This window comes from Enoplosus armatus, chromosome 8 (genome assembly GCF_043641665.1).
Source record: "Enoplosus armatus isolate fEnoArm2 chromosome 8, fEnoArm2.hap1, whole genome shotgun sequence".
Lineage (NCBI taxonomy): Eukaryota > Metazoa > Chordata > Actinopteri > Centrarchiformes > Enoplosidae > Enoplosus > Enoplosus armatus.
In genome coordinates this window covers 12,764,868-12,789,887 of record NC_092187.1, presented here as the reverse complement: position 1 = coordinate 12,789,887, position 25,020 = coordinate 12,764,868, and the positions used below count along the sequence as shown (strand labels likewise).

The 25,020-nt window shown below is 40.0% G+C and overlaps 2 protein-coding genes across 2 annotated transcripts; one reads left to right on the top strand and one right to left on the bottom strand.

Annotated features, from left to right (window-relative positions):
* Nucleotides 1-1,965: 1,965 nt before the first annotated feature.
* Nucleotides 1,966-5,244, top strand: c1galt1la (core 1 synthase, glycoprotein-N-acetylgalactosamine 3-beta-galactosyltransferase 1, like a). Its single transcript, XM_070910966.1, has 3 exons — nucleotides 1,966-2,176; nucleotides 2,460-3,124; nucleotides 4,894-5,244. Exons 1-3 carry the CDS (start codon nucleotides 1,966-1,968, stop codon nucleotides 5,242-5,244), a joined length of 1,227 nt encoding a protein of 408 aa, XP_070767067.1.
* A 1,263-nt stretch (nucleotides 5,245-6,507) lies between these two features.
* On the bottom strand, nucleotides 6,508-7,705 carry tac3a (tachykinin precursor 3a). The gene is made up of 6 exons (XM_070910796.1): nucleotides 7,604-7,705; nucleotides 7,417-7,516; nucleotides 7,181-7,210; nucleotides 7,024-7,077; nucleotides 6,808-6,874; nucleotides 6,508-6,526 (listed from the first exon to the last, which is right to left on the bottom strand). Exons 1-6 carry the CDS (start codon nucleotides 7,703-7,705, stop codon nucleotides 6,508-6,510), a joined length of 372 nt encoding a protein of 123 aa, XP_070766897.1.
* Nucleotides 7,706-25,020: the final 17,315 nt, after the last annotated feature.

Genomic DNA, 25,020 nt, shown 5'->3' with positions numbered 1-25,020 from the left:
GCTCTCCTGTTTTGTGGCAGGACATTTTACAACTTTATCATTCTTATAAGTATATGTTGACCTCATGTGAATACAACCTGAGCAGCAACCTATCTAAAAACACCTGTGAGGGTATGAGGGGCCTTTAATCTCTAACAATGCATCATATTCAATAAATTGATCAGGTTTTCTGTGTAAAATCAAATTAACTTGCAACTATAGTGGTTACATAAATATAGTGAAGTAAAAAGTACAATTATTTCCTTCTGAAATGTACCTCAAAATTGTACAGCACTTGAGTAAATGTACTTAGTTACTTTCCACCACGAGGGCTTGAAGATGTTAGTTTGGTAGGCTTTGTTAGGGTGACACCTAGTGGCCGAGACTGATAGAATAACAGCTTGGCTTCTCTTTCTCTCGCTGTCTCTCTCGGCATCTTTAAATTACACGTTTCAATAATAATAAATACATCTAGTAAAAACCAAACCACCAGTTAATTGCAGTTGAGGCATTTCAGGACGTGAAAGGCGGCTTCCTCTGCACGTCACCGGCAGCCGAGCCAATGAGAGGCCGCATTTCCAGAGCTTAGCTCGTGATGCTGAAGAATGTAAATCTGTACAGTGGCTTTCCTCCTACTAATCATGTTGTTTGGCGACGCAAAATAGGGACGACTTCAATCAAGAGCAATACACCGGATGAATGTGACCAGCATGTGATGATATGACTGACAGGTGTAGCAGGCAATCTTTCGCTGCTTAAGGAGTTGCAAGCATATCGTGCTCACAAATGACTGATCCCCCAGCAAAGGTAAATAACACACATACGGGTGTAGATCTTAGATTAAACATAATTTTGCTTACTGTGAATATACACACAGCTTCGGCTTTGTATGATGACAACATTTCAACAGAATTGTAGACACAGATCTGGATCCCACACGGCCTTATTTCGCTGTCATAGCAATCTCATTCATGTGTTTTTGGTACAAACGGATGTAATGCCTCGATGAGGGTAACTGGGTTGTCGCCTGATTTTATTTATCGCCAGGATAATGAAGGGAAGCATCACACATGGAGAGCAAAACAGCTCTCGTCACGTTAATCGTTAACATCTGTCTCAGATTTGAGGTCTTTAACCTCATCTGCGAGGCAACAGATAGACTCAAATGGGAGCATTTTTTAGCAGTGACATACTGACACTGTGTCAAGTGTGAAGTCCATGTCCACAAAGTCCTCATGTCAAAATGACAAACGTGTTATATTACAGCTTAGTTTATTTAAACCGGTCTTAAAGCTAAACAAAAGGAGGGAGGCATGAGCGAGGATGTCATTTAGACAAATCCTGGAGCTCCTCCACAGACAGTGATTAGTGGGACAAAGCACCTTTTGCTGGAGCACACTTTCTGATTTACTGTCAAGTTACATGTAAGTTAAAATGTTCAGTGTCAGTGTGTTGACTGCAGTAACAGTCTAGACGCCTCCATTTTCAGTTTAGTGAGACAGTTGTCTGTGGATTTAGATTTTCCGTTTGTTTTAAGGCAACATTTGTGTTAGACTCCAGGGGGGCAATGCTTAAAATGTGTTTGCCTGAAAAGTGTGTCTAATATGATTTTAAAGCTAACACATTGTACTCAAACCACATCATGCTTAATGCACACATTAAAAACACATCTTGCAACGCAAATACTGTTGGAGCTTATTGCCTTTTCTGTCACAGTGATTTGTAAAAATAATATTGAAGGTACTTGAAGTTCTAACAACACTCTTTGTGATGACGTAACACAATTCAATGTGCAACTACATACATTCAGCTCAAAAGCATGCATTTTATATCAATAATACATACATACAATAATATGAAGAGAAATACGAAGAGAGTTTACAAACACATTTCAGGTTTGTAGTCCATCAAATCGATCCTGGTGTGTTGTGTTATCATGCAGGCATGCTGTAACTGGGATCTCACGGTGCTGGAGACGGTGTCATCATGAAGAGCCCCAGCTCCAAATGGGCCTTCTCCCTGGGCTTCTTGGTGGGGGCCTGCAGCATCTACTTCTTCCTGCGTCAGGTGTGGTTTGAGAGGAGCTACCCCGTGCTGTCAGAGGCTCAGGAAAAAGCCACAGCGGTGTGGGTGAGACCAACCAGCTGGAGGAAGGAAGGAGCTGCTCTCATCAACCTGCTCCACCCTCACCATACAGGTGCTTTACACTGGTTATCTACAGATACAATCATTTAGTGTGTATGGGCTGACAAATAGTGTTTTCGGTTATTATTAGTCTCCATATATCTGTAATACAAGTAATGCTATTTTGCTTAAGAACCCAGCATTGGCTCAAACATAATATATTTATTAAGTGAGTGATTGTGCATATTTAAATTTATGTAGGTGAGTTGATGGGCTGGAAGATAAGTTGTGACCTCCAATAACTGCCACCAGTTAACATTGTTATGTATTGTTGTATGTTTGCTGTGTCCCTCTAGATGAAGACAGCAGGGTGGCAGATGCGTTGTACCAGAAGGTACGTGTTCTCTGTTGGGTGATGACAGGGCCGTATAACCTGCAGAGCAAGGCCCGCCATGTCAGAGCCACATGGAGTCGCCACTGCAACGTGGTGGTGTTCATGAGCTCTGTGGAGGACCCAGACTTCCCCACTGTGGGCCTGGGCACTAAAGAGGGCCGTGACCAGCTCTACTGGAAGACCATTCGAGCCTTCCATTATGTCTACGAGCACCATGTGAACGAAGCAGACTGGTTCTTAAAAGCAGACGATGACACCTACGTGGTGGTGGACAACCTGCGCTGGATTCTATCCAACCACACCCCTGAAGAGCCCATCTACTTTGGCAAACGCTTCAAGCCTTACACCAAGCAAGGCTACATGAGTGGAGGGGCAGGCTATGTGCTCAGCAAAGAGGCCCTCAAGAGATTTGTGGAAGGTTTTCGGACCAAAGTTTGCTCACACACCACCCCCGTAGAAGACCTAGCGCTGGGGCAGTGTTTGGAGAAGATGGGCGTTCTGGCGGGGGACTCCAGAGATACTTTGCATCGAGAAACCTTCCACCCGTTTGTGCCAGAGCACCATCTAACTAGCAAGTTCTCCAAGAGCTTCTGGTACTGGAGCTATTGTTACTACCCAATTGTTGAGGCAAGTCCCTTCACGTCTGTTTTACTTGTGAGCTAGTGCTGCGAAATGGTATTATAGTATGAGTAGGTAAAAATGGTAACAAATATACATCATACCTGTGCTTAAAATTCCTAAGAATGGGGCGTCCTGTGGACTAATGGTTAAGACACATACCATATAACTGCAACATCCTGAGGACCTTTATTGCATGTCATACCACCACATTTCTTGTCTATATCTACATTTCAAACTGTCCAATAAATGTAAAATGCCTAAAAATGGCACCATTACTAAAAACCCAAGGTGGTTTACGGATAGCTCCTTGATAAGACAGACGTCATGTGGAGTGGATTAGCCTTATTAGAGAGGGGCAAGTCAGGTTAGGAAGACATGCTATTGTGGGGGTGTAGTTGTAAATCCTTTAATATCATTAGTGTACATCTGCACTTCAAGTGAGGGAATTATTCTTTTATTCTGAAATGTACAGTAGGGACCTATTTTCTGACCTAAAAGTGAGTATTGTGCAATATATGTTTTGCTCATTTTGCTTTGATGAATTAAACAAAATGTAGGTGTCGCTATAATTGACTCATCAGGGGGATAATAACTAAATAAATGAATATGTGATTATCTGGCACTTTCAAATTCCGCACCTGACCCCTGTATAGAATGAGTGAATTGAAATAGAAATTGAGTTCATTTTAAAGTAGATGATTGCAGCAGAGACAATGTTCTGTCAACAAAAGGAAAATTGGTCAATTAAACCCAAGGATTAATTGTCGCTGATGATGCAACTCATTTATTGTACTTTGCAATTAAAATGAGACGAGTCCATTACTGATCCTGTCACGCGCTGACTGCCAGTATATGGAGCTGCTTTGTCCTCTGTCTTTAAAAGGCAAACAAGAAAACAAATACTTTTTAATATTAAAGTAATTATGTTTTTTTATCAGACTGTAAAATCGGAAATTTTAAACAAAATAAAACAAAACCATAGACATTTTGTCTTGAGTCAAACTTACATACACTGTCCTGTTGTGTATTAATCCACAGCTGAAAATAGTCCCCAACAAATGCACATAGTTTATTTGAATTTAACATTTGCTAAAATGCAAGCTATTATTATTATTAAAAACTCAGTGCCCAGCTGTCTTTGGGCATAACCTTTTTTCTTTTAAACAAAACTAAACCGCACTGCAGACGTACTGCAGGCTTGGGGCTGAGTGCCACAAACAGGAGAGGGAACAGATTGTTGGTTTCAGTCTTTTCATGGGCTTTGTTGAATAATGCCAGCCTTATCCTTTTAAACAAATGCTAATGGAAAATGCAAACACATGAAAGGTGCTACATGTACATTTTATACAAGAATAGCCTTAATAATAAATGACTTGATACTAGTAATCGCAACAATTTAGGAAATTGTTTGGCTCCTCATGCGGAATTGTCAGTTAGTACTTTTTAAAATGGAGACCGTATTTGCTCATAATCCTGTTTGCACACATAATGTTCCTACTTGAATTATATTAGTTTTTTCTCTTTGTTGTTGAAAGTGAGTATTCTAAGGACTCACTCTACAGACCTAAAACTGTTTGTGTCTCATAGTTATTAATGCTAAAATGCTACATGTAGCATCTTTCGAGTGTGATATAATGTCGTAATATATGTTTTTTTAGTCTTTATTCTAACTTGTATCTTTATATGTATGTGTGTGTGCCATCCTATGTGCTAACATGCATGTATCTGTGTGTGTTTGCATGTGTGGTGTGTGTGTATGTGTTATTCCTGCTCAGGGTCCACAGTGCTGCTCTGACCTGGCAGTATCTTTCCATTATGTAGAAGCAGAGCTGATGTACACACTGGAGTACTACACCTATCACCTGAGAGCGTACGGCTACCGGCCACGCTACCGGCCCTCCTTACGCCAGGGTCTGAGCCCCGGCCCACTCTCACAGATGCCCGTGACGGTGGGACTTAAAGGCTTTCAGCAGGTGACAGATGGAAAGAGTCACACAACTTCAGCCCTCTCTGTTAGTGGAAACCAAACTGAACCAGAGACAGAGTCAGAGAAAGGCGGGGAAGACAATCTACACTCTCGTGTCACTGAGAACAGGACTGCAGTCACACAAGGCAGGCACCGCTGATTCTGTGTTTCAGCCAGAGGGTTTTTTCCCCACTGCGCAGTGTGTTGGCTAATTAATGTTTTCTTCTGACAGGGCTTCCTTGATCCGATCACAGTATATTCCACCCAATGTGACACTGTAAGTGTAATTTGAAAATGATTCAGTGGCAGCTCTGTATGGCTTGGCTATTTTCTTTAACCAGGATAAATTTGGTTTAGCTTAATTATGTTTGACATAATCAGCATTTAAATTGATGAATTTCTGACATTACACAGTCACAGATGTGTGCGTTGAGTAATGCAGCAAGAGGCACATGGAATATTATTTCAATGTATTTTACAAGTACCCGATCTGAGCCAATGATACAGTACCAGGTGTATGAAAAGATTTTTTTAAATCATTTTTAATTCATCATTTTCAATTTTTTTCTTGAAATGGAGAGCAACAACAAATGGCAGTGTGTGCCACAACTTTAAAATATTTAACCTCTTTTCTTTATGGCCTCTCTGCTTTTCTGGTGTTAAATCTGATTATTTGAAACTTTTGCCGAAACATGCAAAATTACTTTGAAATGACTATGTATTTCTTTTAGGCTTTGTGTCTTTGTTTGTATTTTTCCTTTTAATGTCCTTTTGAATCATCTGCGGTTGAACAGTTAATGCAGACACTAAATCCTCAGCCAGCAGTGACACGACGTTAGTTTCAGTAAGAAAAACAACAACAACAACTGTGCTGTGAAAATGTCTTTTCTTTTTTACCTTTGATTGATATGAGACGCTCTGATGTAGAAGTGCACACTTGAAACCCCCTGTGCTTTTGTTTGAGACTGTAGCTTCTGATGAACACAGTATTATACAAAACTCCAATGAATCCCTCTTGTCTTGTCTTTTTATACAACCCAACAGTAAACATTGTAGCAGGTGTGACTGAACATTACCGCCTGCACTAGAACTTGAAGAATCACTCATAAAAAGCTGCAGGAAAATGCACAGAGGTTTTAAATGAATAAATTATGTATAAAAAATTATGTTTATTTCGAACTTTGAAGAAAAAGAATAACATGAAGAAAGAAATGGAATGTATCAGCTGTTACTTCTAATTATGTTTTGTCTTCAACAAATACAATCTGTGTAGTTTATGGTCACTTTCATAAGCCAGCTGGCAGGTTTACAGTGTGAATCATCATCATTTAGTCGTTTCCGTCAGACATTTATTTAATTGTTTGTGTTCTCTGTGATCTTCTGTCCTTGTTGCCAGATGAGAGGGCTGCTTCAGTATGCATGTTTACAGACCCTGAAGAAACCTGCAACAAAATGCATCATACATGTATACAAGTATTATTCCTACACTCGTGCATTTTAAATGTAAAATCAATAATTTCATACACTTCATACACAATAATAACAGCATATATATAATAATAGCATACAGAGGAAATATATAAAAAGTAATTTTCAAGACTTTAAACCTTGAACAGCAGAAACCTTGAGAGCCTCCTCTGTCTGTCAGGGTTTTATCCTTTATTAGCCAAGTTAAGCGTTAACTTTATTTTTCCAAGTGGAGTGAAAAAGAAGAGGCACTCACCTCAGCCTGCACTTGTTGAGAAAAATGCCTCTCCTCTCTGGATACTCTCTCCTCCAGGGACCATTATCTGTGAGAGCAGACATTACAAGATAGTCCCATAAAGATATGCAGTCCGTGTGATGAACACCAAAGCAAACCTTCAATCTGAATCAGAATGCCCACAAAAGCCAACAGGGCTCTTGTGGATATTTGACTCTTGTGAATTGACACACTCACCAGACTCTGAGCTTCTCCTTCCCATAAGACCAACAAAAATGTCATTCAGTTCCCCTGATAAGAAGAGATAACCATTCATGTTGCTGTTTTATGATGATATCAAAGATTTTAAAGAAAGCAGGCCCTTCATATCATTACTAAATCACAAAGGTCTTACTTTTTTGTGGTGACTGTACAGTGTTTGCATCTGATGAAATAAAATGAAATCAAAAAGGAAATAGAAGTTAACAGGATCATTTGAGAAAATTATCATAACTAAATTACTAAATCTAAGAAAGAATTTACAACACAAAGTCGATTACAGTTTTGATGTTTGTTATTATTACTACTATAAACTTATTAATGTAATCAGTGGGCTACGTTCGTCTGTCGACAAAAAAAAAAAAGACTCACCGGCATTTCTTCTGCCCATCAGACCCACAAAGCTGTCATAATCCAAATCGTTATACCTCTTCAAAATGTTCCGCTTGATGTTGTCCAAACCTATGGTCTGCTGCAATTATGAGAAGCAAAAAGAAAAAAAAAAGTCAGTTTCTGTTAAAAGATGGTCTGAAAATCAGCTTGGTCATTCGAAACCTACATCTGAAGTTGATCTGCGCGATCCGGGCTCCTCGCATCTGGACTGGCTGTATCGAAGTTTCATGAGGAGGAACAGAGTCACCAGCAGCAAACCTCTCCTCATTTTCTCAGCACCACCTGTGCGAGAACGCGAACAGTTATCCTGTTTTATCAGGTTATGCAAAAACATCGCTTCATCAAGGGAACCAATTGTACCTGTTGCTCATAGCTCGCTGCGTAATTGGTGCGTAAAAGCGCGCGGTGTGCGGTTTACAAAGATATAGTTCATGAAACTTATTTTTTAATGTAATCAGTAAATGATTGTTTTGATTCTCTTGTATGTAAAAAACATGACGACATTAATTTCATGCAGCCAACTAGTGTTTCCTTTCAAAACAAATCACAGTAAACCTTCAACTCACTTATTCATAACAAAAACAGTATGAAAAGTGTTTTTTAAATTTTAATTTACCTGGTTTCTGTCGAGCAGATAATTTGGTAAAAGAGTCAGCTGTGTGCGCCCTCGTGCAGAGTAGCCTAAAGTGGGCACGGATAGATCCTCCAGTGAGATCCGGTCAGGATGAATGAGGCGTCCAAGCTTTGGGGTAATAAATAATAGCTTGATACCTGCGTAACGCCAATCAGCAACTAGAGCGTAGGTGGGGTATCAGGTCTTATATCACGTTGTATTGAAGGCTACGTAGCCTACTCATTGCTGGTCATGATGCTGCCCCTCCATCAAACACTCACGCACACTCACCATCAAAAAATACGTCTAGGCGACGTCACGAGGACATATGTCCATGGACTCAATCCCGCCCCTGAACATGTTTATGAATTTTCTTAAAGATGATGTTCTTTGACTATGAAGGGAACAAATAAACTTAACAAATGTTCGATTGCAGCTGATCATATTGTTTGAGTTGAATCCTGAACTGAACACTGAACGGTGGACATGGTCACTGTCAAGATACTAATCTTTTTAGGAAGTCATTATATAGATAGCAGCTGCCTCTGCATGTCACTATAGAAGATTGTGATGTATGTGAGTAAATGGGCCACACAGCTGTATGTTTGTAATTGACTGCCCAATGCTCATTCATGCGGATAATGTGAAATGGATTTCAAACATTTGTCCATCTACATCTGGGCAGGTTTGGGTTAGTTAATGGAATAACAGTTTCATTCCCCACCATGCTATATAAATTTAAATGTATTCAAATCAAAATATGTTTTTGAAAATGTTCAAGAGCACAACTTCATTTGTGGTGTGTTTTTATTATATACAAAATAAAACGCTTCAATATGAGCTGAGAACACAAATAAATGATGAATATCATCAGTACAGCCACTGGACAGACAGACAGACTAAGATCCAGACATGTGTTGTTTGGACAGACACTTCTTCATACCAGTACTGACACAATGAGTAACACGTGATTCAGAGAGTCTCTTGATATTGTTTTCATGGCTGCTAAATTCTGCCTTAAACGACTCTGACAGGCGGTGAGATGAAATGTCTGTCTTGTCAATTGTATTAGCACCTATTGTGTGACACTTTTTTATACATTCACCTCCAAGCAACACTACACGATTTAGTTAGTTCGTAAGCCCTGGCATTGTAGTAAAGATACTTTATAATTTACTGTAAAATCAACACAGGCTGGGGAATAACATTTAGTATTCATGTAAATCCTGAAAGTGTATCATAAAAAAAGTATCAGCAGCTGAAAACAACTCAGATTTAGTGCTCATATCAAACCTATCATTTTTCTTGCAATTACACAAGCAATTACACTTGTGTTGGTGTTTGTGCACACATTCAGAATGCAAACAAGCATGAATATTTCAGCAAAGTAAAGTTTGAGATCATAGCTGTAAAAACAGGCAGGGGGGAACTACTGCAGATATCAGTGGCTGTGGCCTCTGGGGACTGAGCCCTGATAGAAGAGGGTAACAACAAAGCACCAGGCAAGAATCCAAATCGCGCATTTCACAAAAGGTTAACACTGTTATGTTTTAGTAATGACTTCCCATTTCCATATTTGTCCTGTTCCTGTATGTTGAGCGGGCGAGGTGAGGGGATTGCAGCGGTGCAGGGGTTCGGGGTGGGAGGTCTGACAGAAGTCGGGAAGTCATTAATTGCATTTTTACATTATTGATGAGTGTTTTTTTTTTTTAAATCCCCCTTGGTAATCAAAGCAGCCCTGTATTTGGACTAACAGAGAGCACACGGAAAGAGTGCCAGGGGCTGTTTATCCACAACAAGGGGACATTTCTCATCCAACCGAAAGGCAAATGGATATTGGGTCTGATGTGCTGCAGGGCTTGATGGACGTGCTGCTATACGTCACAGGTTGTCACAGGACCCTGCGCACAGCTGAACAATATGACATGCAGCCTCTGCTGTGTTGCATTTGGATGTCATTCATTCTCAGGCACTGAGACTCCAGACTCACAATGGACACTGTTGCACTCTCACCATGTATGAGCTCCCCTCAGAGCTGTCGACAGCTGCGAAGGTGATTGGACAATATCCCTGACAGGTCAGCGGGACGTTCACGGTTGGCTCGCTAACAGCAGGGAGCCCATGGTGGCTATTGGTGGACTTGAATGAGAGACGACACATGTAAAAAGACATGGCTCAGCTTCACTCTTAGATCATTTAATATGCATGCATATGAAGATGTGTGTCTCCATGTGTGCTAATTTGTGTTGTGCTGAGGCCTAATACAGTCAGTTAGGACACTTGAAAACATTGAAATCTTCCTTTGCAATGACAACATGTTGTAAAAAATTAATTAAGGTTGTCTAGCTTCATCATTCTCCTATTCAGATGTTTCTCAAATGTTTATCAGCATGTGTGTAAAGAGCAGGCTGTCTGAATGTCAGCATCTTTATTCATATCAAATATCCCTTCACCCCTACCTACTTTAATTCATTAGTTCATTAAATCAGTCTGCTCATTGATCCTGCTTGTCACTTATTGAATTGACAGGCTGAATAGACAGAGATAACCTTGCTGTGGAATACATATAAAGAGATAAGTAAAATGGACCCAGACTGTGTATGTGTGTGTGTGTGTCCTTGTGGACACCTCATGTTGTATGTTTCTTTATCTTACATAATTTATTCAACTCTCCATCATAGCTACAACTGTAGGAGGCCACAAGGCTGACAACACGGTCTGGCAATTCAGTTTTGTTTGGAGGTTCCTGTGCGGGCATCAGAATACAGACTCATTCCTTTGTGTAGTCGTGTATCCAGTGGAGGAGACCAGCAAATAGAGCCTGGAGTACAGTCACACTTTTATTTCCGCTCCTGTCTCTCTAATGGAACTGCCAATCATCCATTTGTGCAGGCTTTCATGGCCTGAGAGGCAGAAGATAAAGTAAGTTCCACCCTGGAGTTGAGAGGGGACCGTGACGCGGCAGCCCTTATATGAGAGAGATGTTATGAAAGAACAAGCGACCAGAGGGTGACAGAAAAGGAAAGTGCGCTGAGGGTGAGAAGAGGGAAGGAGATTGCAAAGATGTGCAAGAAATTGCAGGGTGTAGATTTAGCTATATTTGTATACAGACTGGGGCTGGATGCACAGCTTGGAATCTCTGGCCAATAAGTCCAAAGGGGATTCTGCATGTGTGAACACATTAACAGGAAAACAGACCTTCACACACTCAGTGGCTGTCCCTGCTGTTCACACACTTGCTTGTGGCGACACGAAGACTAAAATAAGCAGATCTAGACGATTCCAGGCCTCTCCACGGTGGATCGTAAGACACACCTGTCAATAATTGAGTTAATGGGCTCTAATCTAACAGGAGGGGGGGAATTTAACTTAAAGTCCATTTTATACTTCTCCTTGGGGCATGCAAAATGACTTTGATGGATGCAGTTTTTTTATTCCACCCACTCCTCCCTGATCTCTGACTCGCGAGGTCCTGAAGTGTCACTTCCATCTAAATGTTAATTTGAAGGCTGTTTTTTTAAGACTGGCATGGATGCTGATATGCTCTGAAAGTCTATTTGCATTAGACCACGTTGGGTATGTGAAACTGTGAGCTGTGGTGTCGCGAAAACCAAAACACATTCTTTCTTTCTTTTTTCCAACAAACTCTTCAAAGTGTTTTTCTGCTCCCTTCTTTTCAAAAGGTTTTTTGTCCCCTTTAATCTTCTCTCAGTGACAATGGTTGGCACTGAGGCCTATGGGAGAAAACAAGACTCTGATGCTGTTTAGGCTCTTGAATCTCTCTTTTTCTTAGATTGGGGGGGACTGTTCTGGTCTGTCTTGTAACAGTATTGCCTATTTTCTACTCCAGAAGGAACATCAGCATACTGTTCATCAACGAGGCAATCAGTGTCTTTTGCAATGTGTCCTATCTGCATCCTTTTATTTGTAGTTCATAAAAAACCTGCTATCAGATGCTCGAGTTGTGTTTTCAACTCTAAAAATGTGTTTTCTATCCTGTTATAATATCCAGTGCAATATTATAAATCAGACAAACTTGGCATATTGTAAGTTTGTTGAAGATTTTTTGTTTGGTGCCAAAGGGTTTCGCTTTTTAATATGACAATTTATTATTAAACGCGTTCATATCCGAGATATAAAGATTTTTCATTTGCAGAGGGGTGAATGCTGCCATTTCTCTGCTGTGGTGAGGCGTGATGGGCGCTTCATGCTAATTTCTTTTCCTCTGCCATTTGGCCATTACTCTGCTACCAACTTTCCAAACCTTTTGGCTACTACTGTTACCACTCACAGCTTTGTTTTTGCATTCAGTTTAAATATTGTCCATTGACATTTAACCTACTGTATTCCAGCAGGAACTCGCTGGATTTGTAATATTCAGAGCCATGTACATATCGTTTGTTAAGGGACACATATACTGTAAGAGTACAAAATGCAGATGTATTATTTTGATAATAAAAGATTGTTGGATTTTACCATGTCTGTGAACCTATTTCACAGGAGTTGAAGCCAGATCAGTGATGCGGTAGAGGAGCTACAGACAGGGCGTTGACACTGGTGGTAGTGGAGCGAAGGAGTGAAGCATTCACTTCAATACCATACATAACAGGTGAGATAGTTGATCAATGGCTGACAGGAAAGCCCTTAAACATATTCCAGTGAGCTGATTGGATAATCACTACAAGGCATAAATCTGCTATGATGAAGATATTAGAATAACTAATTTTCCTGTTTGCTGCTTGCACTGAAAATGTTATGTTTATGTCTGAATCCACTGAATATTCAGTTCTACCACTGAGTTGCGTTACATAGCCAACAAAAAACAATTTCATCGTAGAGTGCATGCACAAACAAATCTTTTACACCAGATCTTCAAACTGATCTGACTATTGAATCACCACTGGTCATCATTGTCTCTGTCAAATCAGTAGCTTTTAGTCATAAAGCTCCCCTCACTGGTGACTGAAAGTACTTCCTGGTTAAAAGGTTACTAAACTAACGCAAATGGTTAGCTCCTGAGCTATTTACCTCTTAAACAATGCTTGTATAGGCCTGTTGTACTGACTTGAACAGCTTGAACTAGCAACTGACTTAACATAGTACTGAAGTGAAGACAGACAAACATCACCGTGCTGTGATCAGTGACGCCCTTGCCTATTGATGTACCTCCTGAAGTGCATTTGAATGGTGATGCAGCGTGGAAGTGTACAGTGTTAAGTTGTCATTCTGGCCACTGAGCTGCCAAACTAACCCATCAGAAGCTTTGTTATTATAACTGAGAATTTGCAGTAGAAGCCACTGAAAAATGAGTCCTTGTTGAGGAGCCATAACCATCTTGCGAGCAGGAGTTCTGGGTGGACGATGGCGATGCAACAGAGGGTTTATAGCTCATTACGGTGGCATGAAAGACAGCCGGCAATATTGCAATTGAGCTTCCAGCACACCTGGATATTAGACTGACTGACTGTGCCCGGTTGTGACCTCTCTGTGCTGCTTATTTCATTCTGTCCTGCCAGCTCATAAAATTGTGTCAAGGGAAATTATGGAATCATGAGATCAAAGGATGCAACATAGTGACTGAGACAGAAATTGGAAACCATGAAACACTTCACGGTTGCATTATTCACCCACTGATTGAATTTGAACATTTGATATTAGGAAATTTTGTGATTTGTCACTTCCTGCTGCACATGTGTTCTTCTGCCTCTGCATGTGTGTGTGTGTCCATGTGAGCATACTCATGTTTATACATGCAGTAATGACAGCATGGACATTTAAAGCGAGAGCATAGACACACACATAAACATACAACTAACAAACTGCACGTGTTTTATTCAGCTGTGATGTGATGAGAAAATGTGGAAAATGTCCCATGACAGTGCTACAAATACTATAGGCCACATTGATGTGAGCTCTTTTCTATAGCAATACCCTCCTCCCTCATTTCCTAAGGTGGTTGGAGATTTTTTGGACTTTATTTGCTGATATGGTCAATACATCCAATGTTAGATACATAATAAGCTTCAAGAGGTTTGAGTGATCCACCACTGGCTGATGCCTATTGTGTGCTCATGATTGCTGTATTTCAAAACAGGATACATATTATAGATTACCGCCAAGATAAGACTGGACCAAAGGTGAGTTCAGCATAAAGGTAATTTCAGAGACAATAAAAAACTAGGCTGCGAATGACCGCTGGCATTTTCGTGCTCCACTTTGTCTCTTTTCACAGGAGACCAAGTCAATGAAACACATTATTCATGGAGCGCTCATCTAATTTGCCAGCCACATTACCTTCAAGAAACAGCTATTATTGCTTTCATAAAATGAGCGGTCAGTTATTGATCAGTTCTGACACACTGAGACAGATGTGTTTCTCTTGAAAGCAAGCTATGGACCAGCGTCAGCCCCTGTGGAATAACCCATAGATTAGCTTCAAGTTTTGTAGGTTTGATTTGAGGTAACAGTATAAGCTTAAATATTATGGATTATTAAAACTCATAATAAATAAGAGGTTTACAAGGTGTAGACACAATTATAAAAGGACTTGCTGAACTAATCCATATTTTATATTAACAATGGATCAAATGATTGTGTGTGATGTCAAAGGGGTCACTTGAAGTGACAAACACAGAAAAGTATCTATGATAATCTCTAAGTCAGATGACTGATGGACGGATAGTAGGAAAACAAACACCCTCAGAGCCGGGACAGTGACTTTAGAGTTTGGCATTGAAAATAAAATTTGGCATTGAAACACTTGTATTTGAGGATATTGGCACTGAAAAAAGAACAAACATCAGCGTGATGAGAACTACCTAAAATGACAGAAACCGTCATTGGGAAAAATGTATTTGACGTGTACCCTGATGTATTAGTTTGGCCGATGTCCCATCCACTAACATGGAGGGCGGGGGGGTTTATAACTTATACTGCAGCCAGCCATGATTGAGATGTTTTGGCTTCGCTTTTGGGGAGCTATCATGTCGTCCATCTATATCTATGATCTACATCTTTTCCGCTGCCCCCAAGTGGCCAGTTCTAAGCTGTCATATTCATGTTCATTAGCCAAAGATCCTCATTTGGGCGAATGAAAGGAGGTCTGAGCAGGGCAAGGCTCCATTAGCCCTGCATGAAAAAACACAGCCCCCTCACTTATTTAAATGGAACCATTCTGTGCTAATGCAGAAGGCTCCAAATGAACAATAACCTGGCTCAACTTTTGCCAGAACGATGTCATCCTACAACACACTGTGTTGGCCAATGAAATACAGGCAAGTGCACATTCCTGGTAGATTACTTTGTAACTTGAAAGCCATATTACTTCTGTTTAGAAACTCAGTTTTTTTACGCTATGCAAACTTACACACCAAGTGTCAAATGTTGTCAAATGCTGCTGACAGATATCCATATGACCCACACTTTTAGAAGTGTTTGTAATTGTACAACTGATAACTGTTTTGTGTTATAATGTGCTTGTCCGTGCAATTGTGTGTGCTCCCAGTACAGCATTTTAATTTTTTCTGGTCAGTGATTATATGTGAGGGACTTTTATTGTGTTGTCTTCCGTGGAACCACAGACGGAGAGATAAAAGCCCCACCAACCCCACCCCCTCATAACACACACCCACACACTCACACAGAAACACACTCGCACATACAGATGACTGATGGCCCTGGGCTCTCCTCTGTAAATGACAAGTGCCATCCATAACAGGCAGGCAGGGGCTGGTAAAGTGATTACGTTCATAACACACGGTGTCCTGGTAAACACAGCTGGCACCACGTCTGTCACGCTAGACATGAGGGAAAATTGCTCAGTCCATGCAAAATTATGGATTGTGTTTTAGATTTGTCTTAACAGAGGGTTGTCTTCAACATGGCAGATGGATGGACTACACCTTTATTCCACCTCACTTACTGCAAAAACTGTGACTGTCTGAGCCAGAGGATGTCAGAGACGGCCAAGTATGATAAGAACTGATAAGATACTAGAAGGAGGATACTTAGAGTCTATTGTGAGCATGCTGAGCACATTATAAACCCTTAATACATCACTATCTGATAATTACATGCATTATAATGCATTATGAATCTGGCACGACTCTATAATGAGATTTTTATCTGACAGTGCCACGTCCTGATTATAATGAATGTACTGTGATTTGCTTATGATAATACAGCATGTAGAAATACAGGGCCAAAGTTAACTGTACTCTCTGTTTGAAACTGATGAATCCTTTAGGATGAGTGGCAAAATATATATTTGAATTATCGCAGAGGAGAAAGCACAGGTGTAATTAATAACATTGTTAGATTCACAACCATATCTCTAATATGGGGCAGGTTTGGTACGATGACTGAAAGAAGACGAAGCCATTGTTGAGGCATTTTTGTAAGCAACCAAGATGGCTGCCGCTGATGTGGAACCTTCTGAATCTGCTATCGCGAATCTGTACGGTAGTTCACCTTACGCACAAATGGTAAGTGTCGGCCTCTAAATCAGGCCAAACGCCTGTGTATTATGTTGAACTAGAAGCCATATAAATTGGATGTTGGAGCTAGCTACCAAGCTTAGCAGCCTCCCACTAAGTCACACGTTTGGTTGCTCAGATTGATTGTATTGGTTGTATTTTGGTCTGCGCCCATTGATTACATCCCTTGGAAATTGACAATGAACGGAGAGGTTTCCAGACTAATTTGCATTTGCGAATTGGTCGGGCGATGCCAGGCTACAATATGTCAGCAATCAGACATCAATCAAACTGCGATGTTGGAACCACAGCCATTTCAAAATCCACAAGGAGAAAGTAAAATGTTTTTCCAAAGATTTTATACCTTTTTTTCAAATTCCAAAATCTTCCTTGAGCTGTCTCACCACCATCCCTTACGCTTAATGTTTTGTAACTGTGAGTAGCTCCTTCATTTCCTTTGTGCATTGCTTTGTGGGTCATCAGTGTACATCAACAGCACACTCAACGATCAAATGTTTAAATATTTGATATGCATTTATTTGGTCTCTTTTTCAGTGTGAACATGCTACATACTCAAAATCTCCTCAGTTAGTATGAAGTGTGAAACTGGACACAAATACTTTTTTCAAGGCAGATATTTTGACATGTCACTGCAGGAAAGGCACAGGTGCAATTAATGACATTATTTTCAGGGCCCTGGCATAGTGCATGCTGGCGTATTAGGGCACTTAATGGAATATGCATCATTAATAATGATAGTTCAGTTCAATTAAGTGTCATTTTCCTTCTTTGAAAAGACACAATTGCTGTGAAAAAGGTCAATGCCCAGTATAGCTCTGCCCAACTTCAGTGTGTCAGTTCTCTTCTCTCACGTTCTGTTTCCTCTTACATATCGAGGCACCCGCCATTAACCTTCCTGTCCTTCATCTCAAAATAAACACCTGTTCATAAATGTTGGTATTATGAGTCTTCATCGAGACTCAATTATGATATTTATTATGATATTTGATTTGATGAGTGTGAAAGTGAAATATTGCTTTGGACCTAAGAAAAGGGAGACAGAAGCGTCAGAGGACAGAAAGATAATTAGTGAGTGGCTGTCACAACAGGATACTGTTGAATGACAACAGTATTTGTTTCCTTCCGCCAGTAAGTCATCATCTAATTAAAGGTGGCACCCTACCCTTTCAGTGTCTGACCATCAAGCTTCAATGACACTGACCCCCCCGCCTCCCACTTGCCCCACCATCATTTTCATCACCATCATTTCCTGAAATGCTCCGGGGTTTACATTGCATGTATTGTGGGAGATTTAAATAGAACATTCTTGGGAGGACATCTGTGACTCACTGTGCCTTTTGGGTAATGGCATCAGCAAGGAGCTGTACAGTACGGACAGTAGTACATCAGCTGGACAGGAGCTTCAATGCCAGAGCATTAGTGTGTAAAAGTGATACTTTCTTGTTGTTTGCTAATCGTAGATAAGAACTGATTACATTTCAAAATAAAAAGTAACAACACTGAACTATAAGCTGTAGTGTCATCTGCTCTACGTGTTCTCAAGTTTCCCTATGGTCTGTTTGCCTTTGTTTCAATTTGTTTCAAACCTGCTACTCTGGATCATCCAGTTTGAACATGGACATAATCCTTCCACTCTACCTACCACCTGATCTGTTACATGCCTCCACACCTGTTGACCATTTGTCTTTAGTATCTACTGTATGCATACAGTGTTCCCGTCTAGCCCTGGGTATTTGCCCTGGGTAGGCTGCTGACTTTAGGTCTGCCTGAAGGCAGAGGAGAAGAGGACATTTTGACATGTCACAGAAGCATGAGCACAAGTGTAAATACAGGAATGAATGATGATCCATTTAGCTTCTTCAGTTTCAGCTCACTGTCACACTGTTGACGCGTACTGGGACACTTGAATGGAACGGAGCAATCCCTAATTAAGTGGAATCAACAAATTTTCAAGTTAAATTTACAATTTCTAGACATGAAATATTTTGACTTGAAATGGAGAGTTGAATGAATGAACTGCAAGGAGTTCACTAAGCTAAGCTAATTTCTAAACAAACATGATTGCATATTAGCAGATTTCCTAGAATGCATTGTTTGAGTGTTGAGAAAACATACATGACGGAAGCTTGCTGTGTGTCTTTAAAACATGTTAAAGTAAGTCATGACAGAATTACTGTTTAGAGTTACTAATGCTGACTTTGCATTATCTCATAGGACACAGAGGCACTAACAGGAGCAACTTATCTCAAATGAAGAACTGACTCAAACTGAGTGAATGGAAATGGAAGTGTCAGTCAATGTGAATGATTCAATTTAAAAGGGCCCTGTGGAGTTTTCTTTTTTTTTTTTAGGCATTTTGAATCCAGTATTGTTTACATCCATGTTTTTTAGCTTGCAGTCTTCTTCTTTCCTGCCTTTGTTGGTGCATTGCAGCATATCATGGCATGTTACTGCCACCCATCGATATCAGAGGTATAGTGTGACACCATTGGTAAGACAATGTAGCGCAACACCCATGTGCGCGCATGCATGCACTTCCTTGCATGCACAAGACAAACAAAGCAACCCTCATAGAAAAACAGCTCCATAGCGCTACTAGAGGTCTAAAACTCCACTGTTAACCTTTAATATCTTAAATTTATTGCAACATTTATTGAAATGTAGTCATCACAGACAAAGACGAAACGTTGAAGAGACAAAACTGACTTCATTACACAATGACTGTGACTAAATGTCAATACAATGACGTTGATGGAAAAAGAGGTGACTAAAACGGAATTTGAAAATGAAAACTACAACAAAATCTCGCTTTGTTTTACAAAAAAAGAGGAGACAAAATTACATTTTAGACTGCTCTTTTCAAACAATCATGTAATCCAAATTTCCTTCTTGATGTTAGATGGCGCCACATTTCTCTTCCCAGTGACTTTGCAGATCAATAAAAACGCACCACCAGCAGTAAAAAGCCTTCTTGGTCGTGACTACAACTAGACTAAAATGTTCACACTTTGGTCAACTAATCTTTTGATGACTATAAAGTGTTTTTGTCAACTAAAACCAGACTAAAAATTGACTAAAATTAAAGGATGAGGACTAACATGGACTTTTGATCTCAGGACTAAAACTAAGACTAAATATAAGCTGACAAAACCTCTATACATTAACGTTTTGTCATAGTTTCAACTTCTGACTGGTGTTTCTCTGATGCATTTTGTCTGTGTTTGGTATATGCCATCATAGTTTTGTACACAGTTCCTCCATGTAACAGATAATGATCCAGTATTTTGATTGATATGACAGGAGTCTTACTGTAATGAAATACAGTCAGGTTACTCTTCAGGGAAATGTTTACATTATTTGTATATAGTGAGTTTGTACTGAGCTTGACTTCCTGCCATTTGACAGATATTTGATAAACATAGTTACAATACATTTCATTCCTTTTCTAAAGTCACGTTCTCGCTCAAGGACAAAACTCTGTGTACGCACACCGTGTACATCTTCATCCACCACACATTTTATTGAAGGGTCTTCATTCACTGCTTGAAAACAGTTAATTAGATTCACTCCTGCCATGGCCTGTGCTGTGTCAGAGCAGAAAGGCAATTTGCCTTGACCGCCTACTCCAGCATGAAGGACTGCAGACCATTCTTTCACAGTTGTGGCTTTTGTCTGCTGCCATGCCAACACAACTGAGCCACCCAGCTGCTGTCAACTTCGCCCTCAGACTGCTGAGACATTACTAAGATGCCTTGTGAGAGCGACATATTGAGCAACTGTCACTTTCGAGCCCTTAATGACGAGCAGAGTAGGCTGAAGGTGTACTTCCCTCCATCTAAATGAATGTTGTGTGACATGGTCCCCTTGTATCCAGAGATTACCTGAAGGAATGCGGCTATTTTGTGTGACCCTGAGTGGGAGTTTGGTTATTGTGTGGATTGTTGATAATTGACTTAATTTCCCTGAAGAGGACAAGATATTAACTGATCCCTCTATCTCTTGCCTTCCTCAGATGCCTGTGCTGTGTCTTGAGGTTTCTGTGATAGAGATACTACAGGGAGGACTGATAAATGTTTGTCACAGCAGGATGTTGCCTTTAGTTCAAATAGTAAGAATATAGAAAGACAAAGAACATGCATGAAACTGGGGTAGATTCAACAGATGTGATTCAGTTGGACAGAATGAAGGAGGCGAAGTCTGAGATGCTAATAAGAAGCAGGTGTTTTCTTTTAAGATGATGAGCGTACACTATTTTGGAGAATATAAGCAGCTGTAACACCTTAAGTAGCTGCACAAACATTCATAATGTCATCCTGCATACATTTGAAAAGAACAACAAGTTGGACTGAGAAGAGCAAGTGCTCTCAACACAATTTCGCGACTAGTTAAGGAAATGAGATTGTGGATTCGTTTGCACCGCTGTGTCTTCCCTCTCTCCTCCCAGACTGTCTGCAGAGGCTGGACTAATTATCTCCTCACTGAGGCACCTGAACCTTCCAACTCAAGTTTGTGGAGACAGACAGGAGAGCACACACCTGGATTAACCTTAGCTGTAACACTGAGGAAGACCTGTTTTCATGCTGATGATGTCCCGTTCCATCTCCCTCCGTATCTGATATGGCATCATCTGTGGGTTTCGACAATTTGCATTGTGATCGCATGCTTGGGCTTATTTACTCTGTAGTTGAAATGCAGCACAGAGTGCGTACACACTTTCACTCAGTGACATATATTTGCTCAGAAGATATCCCGTAAAAATGAATGGCTTTCATGACTCCCCCCCCCCCTAATCAGTAAAAGCTTTTAAAGCTTTTTCTGCTCAAATGAATGTAGTTTGAAGAGTACAACTCACCTTTTCCATTTAAACACTGACCCTTCTGTCATCATCTGCATTCACATTATATACTAATACCCTGTAGATGATTCATTACTTTTGGAAGCTAGGTTTTGTATTGCCAGTGTCAATCTCTTTCAACAGTTAAACACCTACAACACAATATTCTGTACAAGGGTTCGGTTAGAGGATTATTATTCAGATGTTTTGTGTTACATATTCTTTAACATGTAGCAATGTGAAGGGTTAGGGGTTAGGGTTAGGGGGGAAGAAAGGGGAAGAGGGAAAGAAAGAAAGAAAGAAAGAAAGAAAGAAAGAAAGAAAGACCAAAGAACATGCCCTCACCTCACAGGTGGTAACTTCCATTTCGAGAAAAGTGCAGGTACGTATCTCTACCTCTTCAGATTCCATTTGAAGATCCCTGTCTGGCCATCTCACTGTGTTATTGCCACATCACAATGCATGGAGCTCTCAAGAAAAGAGCTGCTGGTTCTGCCTCTTATAGCTGTCTAGTGCAAAACTGAGTCCATGCTATCATGCTTTCAGGAGTCGTGATCTATAGAAATGAAAGTTGTGCTAAAAAGAGGAACGAACAGTGTGAGGGCTCTTTCTGTCTTCTTTCCATCTTGTTCTAATGAAAGTAAACTAATCGATAGTATAATATAAGATAAGATGCCATGGTGGAGGTATTACACATTCAACATTAACAACCATCCTTTTTGTACACTAGGATGATTGGCAAAATTACACAAAAGGCAATGTGATCTAACAGCAGTTGGATATTTGATTATATTAACAGACTTTCTAAAACATTTGTTTATAAGATACAACTTTAAATGATCAAATAAAAATGTTTATGTCAAATGCAGTTTGACATGCTGTTTACAATGCAATTCTTTATCCACATAAATAGAATAACTGTTTAATGTGCAAGACTTGCCTCTGAATACACATCTTAGACTTTCTAAATACCTGCAGTCCTTCAGATAGCAACACACCACCTGAAGATCCATCTCTGAGTGGTGACATTTGATTTCTTTTTTCTTTCTAAGGTGCTGCAGAATCCTACGGGTCATTTAGTTTTACAATGTCTTTGACAAGCGTGGCAATAAAAAGAGTAACCGTCTGTCTGCTCATGGCCTTTTCCCTGCCATATGTATTGTGCTTTTATATATGGTCACAGAGCTGAAAGGGCAGCTCTATATAATGTGCTGCATATATTCAGAACGATGGGTGCTTATGCATACTGACCATATCAGTACTGAATGTCCTTGACCACCAGTCTTCATTATTACATGCAAAGTCCTGCAGTGTTACACATACTTGATGTATGAATAATTTTGATTGCTTATGTCGTACAGAATGAGCAGCTCTTTCCAGCTGTACTGCACTGTCTCAAGTGGACCTGCTTCCCCGTCATGACAGTAGGACCATCTAGTGGCTGAGTTGTGTATTGATAAAAGATGCTACTGGGAAGCTGTCGCTGTGTTTAGGAATGCTTGAAAAAAGTCCCAGCGGAACAACAGGAGGGCTGTCTATTATGGGAAATCAGCATCAGTCTCCAGACAGAACAATGCTGCTCTTCATCAGACAGCACAATGTGGCACCAGTCAGCTACTCCTCCTGCTAGCTGCATCTGCTGCTCACTGAAGAGATTCAGCAATGCCTGATAGCAGCTGAGAATGATTGATAAATAATAAATTACAGTGTTTATGCTCATGTTTATGCTCATGTTTCTGCTTGTCAGATACTCAAATGGAACAAATGCTCAATTGTTTAAACTCATAAAAAATGTTTTAAGTAGTAGTAAAGATCCCAAAGTTTCCGTAGATACCAAATACATTCAGTGTCCGCTTAATTAGGTACACCTATTAGGAATATAAAATCTACTTTTATTTTGCCTATAATGTAACAGTAGTGGTGTTTGTTTTTACTGGACTGCATCATATTGAGAGGTGTTTCTAATAGTCTGCGCTCCTCATGTTGAAACACCTCTCAATACAATGTAGCTCAATACAACACCTCCACTAACTAGGGACAATTTAATTTATACATTTACGACAATGCCACCATAAATGGAACATTATGAGCTTTGTAAAGTCACATGTTAGTGTGTGCCTAAGAAGGTGGCCTAATAAGTGCATATGTTAGGCTGAATTATTGGGAAGTGAGTGTGGGGAGAAAATGATTTCTTGCCTTTAAGTTATACTTTAAGGCAGTGATACCCCTTAAAATTATTTCCTCACGTTGAATCCGTCTATGAGTTGAGAGCTTCATGAATAACTTTCAGAGGCCTGAAGAGGTCAAATTTTCCAGTATTTCACAAGAAATTAACACCATTTTTTGAAAAGTCTAGGAAGAAATATTAAAATTTGATTATGACAACAATAATTTACTTCTTTCATTAATCATCTCGTAACCCCTCAGATTTATCATGTGACTGCTTGGAGAGGTCCAGACCTCCAGGTCGGGAAACACGAATTTAAGGGAAACCGGCTAAAAGAAACAGCCATTTTTTGATTTTCTCACACTGCTGTGATGTTACAGTGATAAATTGGGTACCTTTTGACCCAATCTCAACAAGTCTTCCCTTTGTTTGAAAGGCACAGAGACGACATTGTAGCGATGATGTCAGCTTGGGACAAATCATGGAGTTTCTCCATGGACGGTTAATTATAGAGCAACTCCTAATTTACAAGAGCCCTGCATTTACACCAATTCCTGGTCTTATTTAGTAGAGTCATGATGAAAATCTGTTTTAGGTTGCACTTCCTCTCTGAAAACATAATGTATTAGAGGCATACACGTGCACTAGGACTGTGATGCACTGAGAGATGCTGTCTGTACATGTATAAGAGATACTGTATGATATATTTCTAGTATTTTTCTTCATGAGTTATGACATTTGATAGAAGATGTTGGACTACACAATGATTGATTCATAAACACTCTGAAGGTTTCATTTAATGATTTATTGACATTTACTTTTTTTTTCCCACCATGGTTTCTCTTGATACCAACAGTATTTACCATAAAGTTTCTTTTTCATTTAAATTACATTTATAATGTTTTACTCACATACACATTTATTGTTTAATTTTCTTATTGCAATAAACAAGAGTAGCCAGAATGAGTCAGGTATTGCTACAATTCGCCATACAAAGTCTTTGTCCCCTCTGACAATGAAATTCAAAAATAACTTTATTGGCAAGACAAAATCACACCATAGCCTCTCCATCTCTCTCTCTCTCTCTCTCTGTTCTGTGAGAGGCTGAGGGCAGAATAAGGCTAAGGCTAGTAGCCTAAACACAGCTAACATGAAATACCTGCCCAGAAAATAGGAATCTAACATTTATTTCCCATATGTGAATAATGAGGATGAATCAGTGGAAAGTACCACAGTATGAACATATCTGTGGTGCGGCTACTTGACTGACCTAACCGGGACAAGATTGCAATACTTTGATTAGGCTGGGTCGTTGATCAAGTCACTGACAGAAACCAGGATGATTGATCAATCTTCCCAAACCAAACGTGCAGGTTTTTGTCTCCATTATTGTGTTAGGCCACGTTATAGCTCCAGGTTGCCTCTGTCTCTGATTGGTGGGAGGTGGGGAGAGAGCCGGTCCCAACACACACTA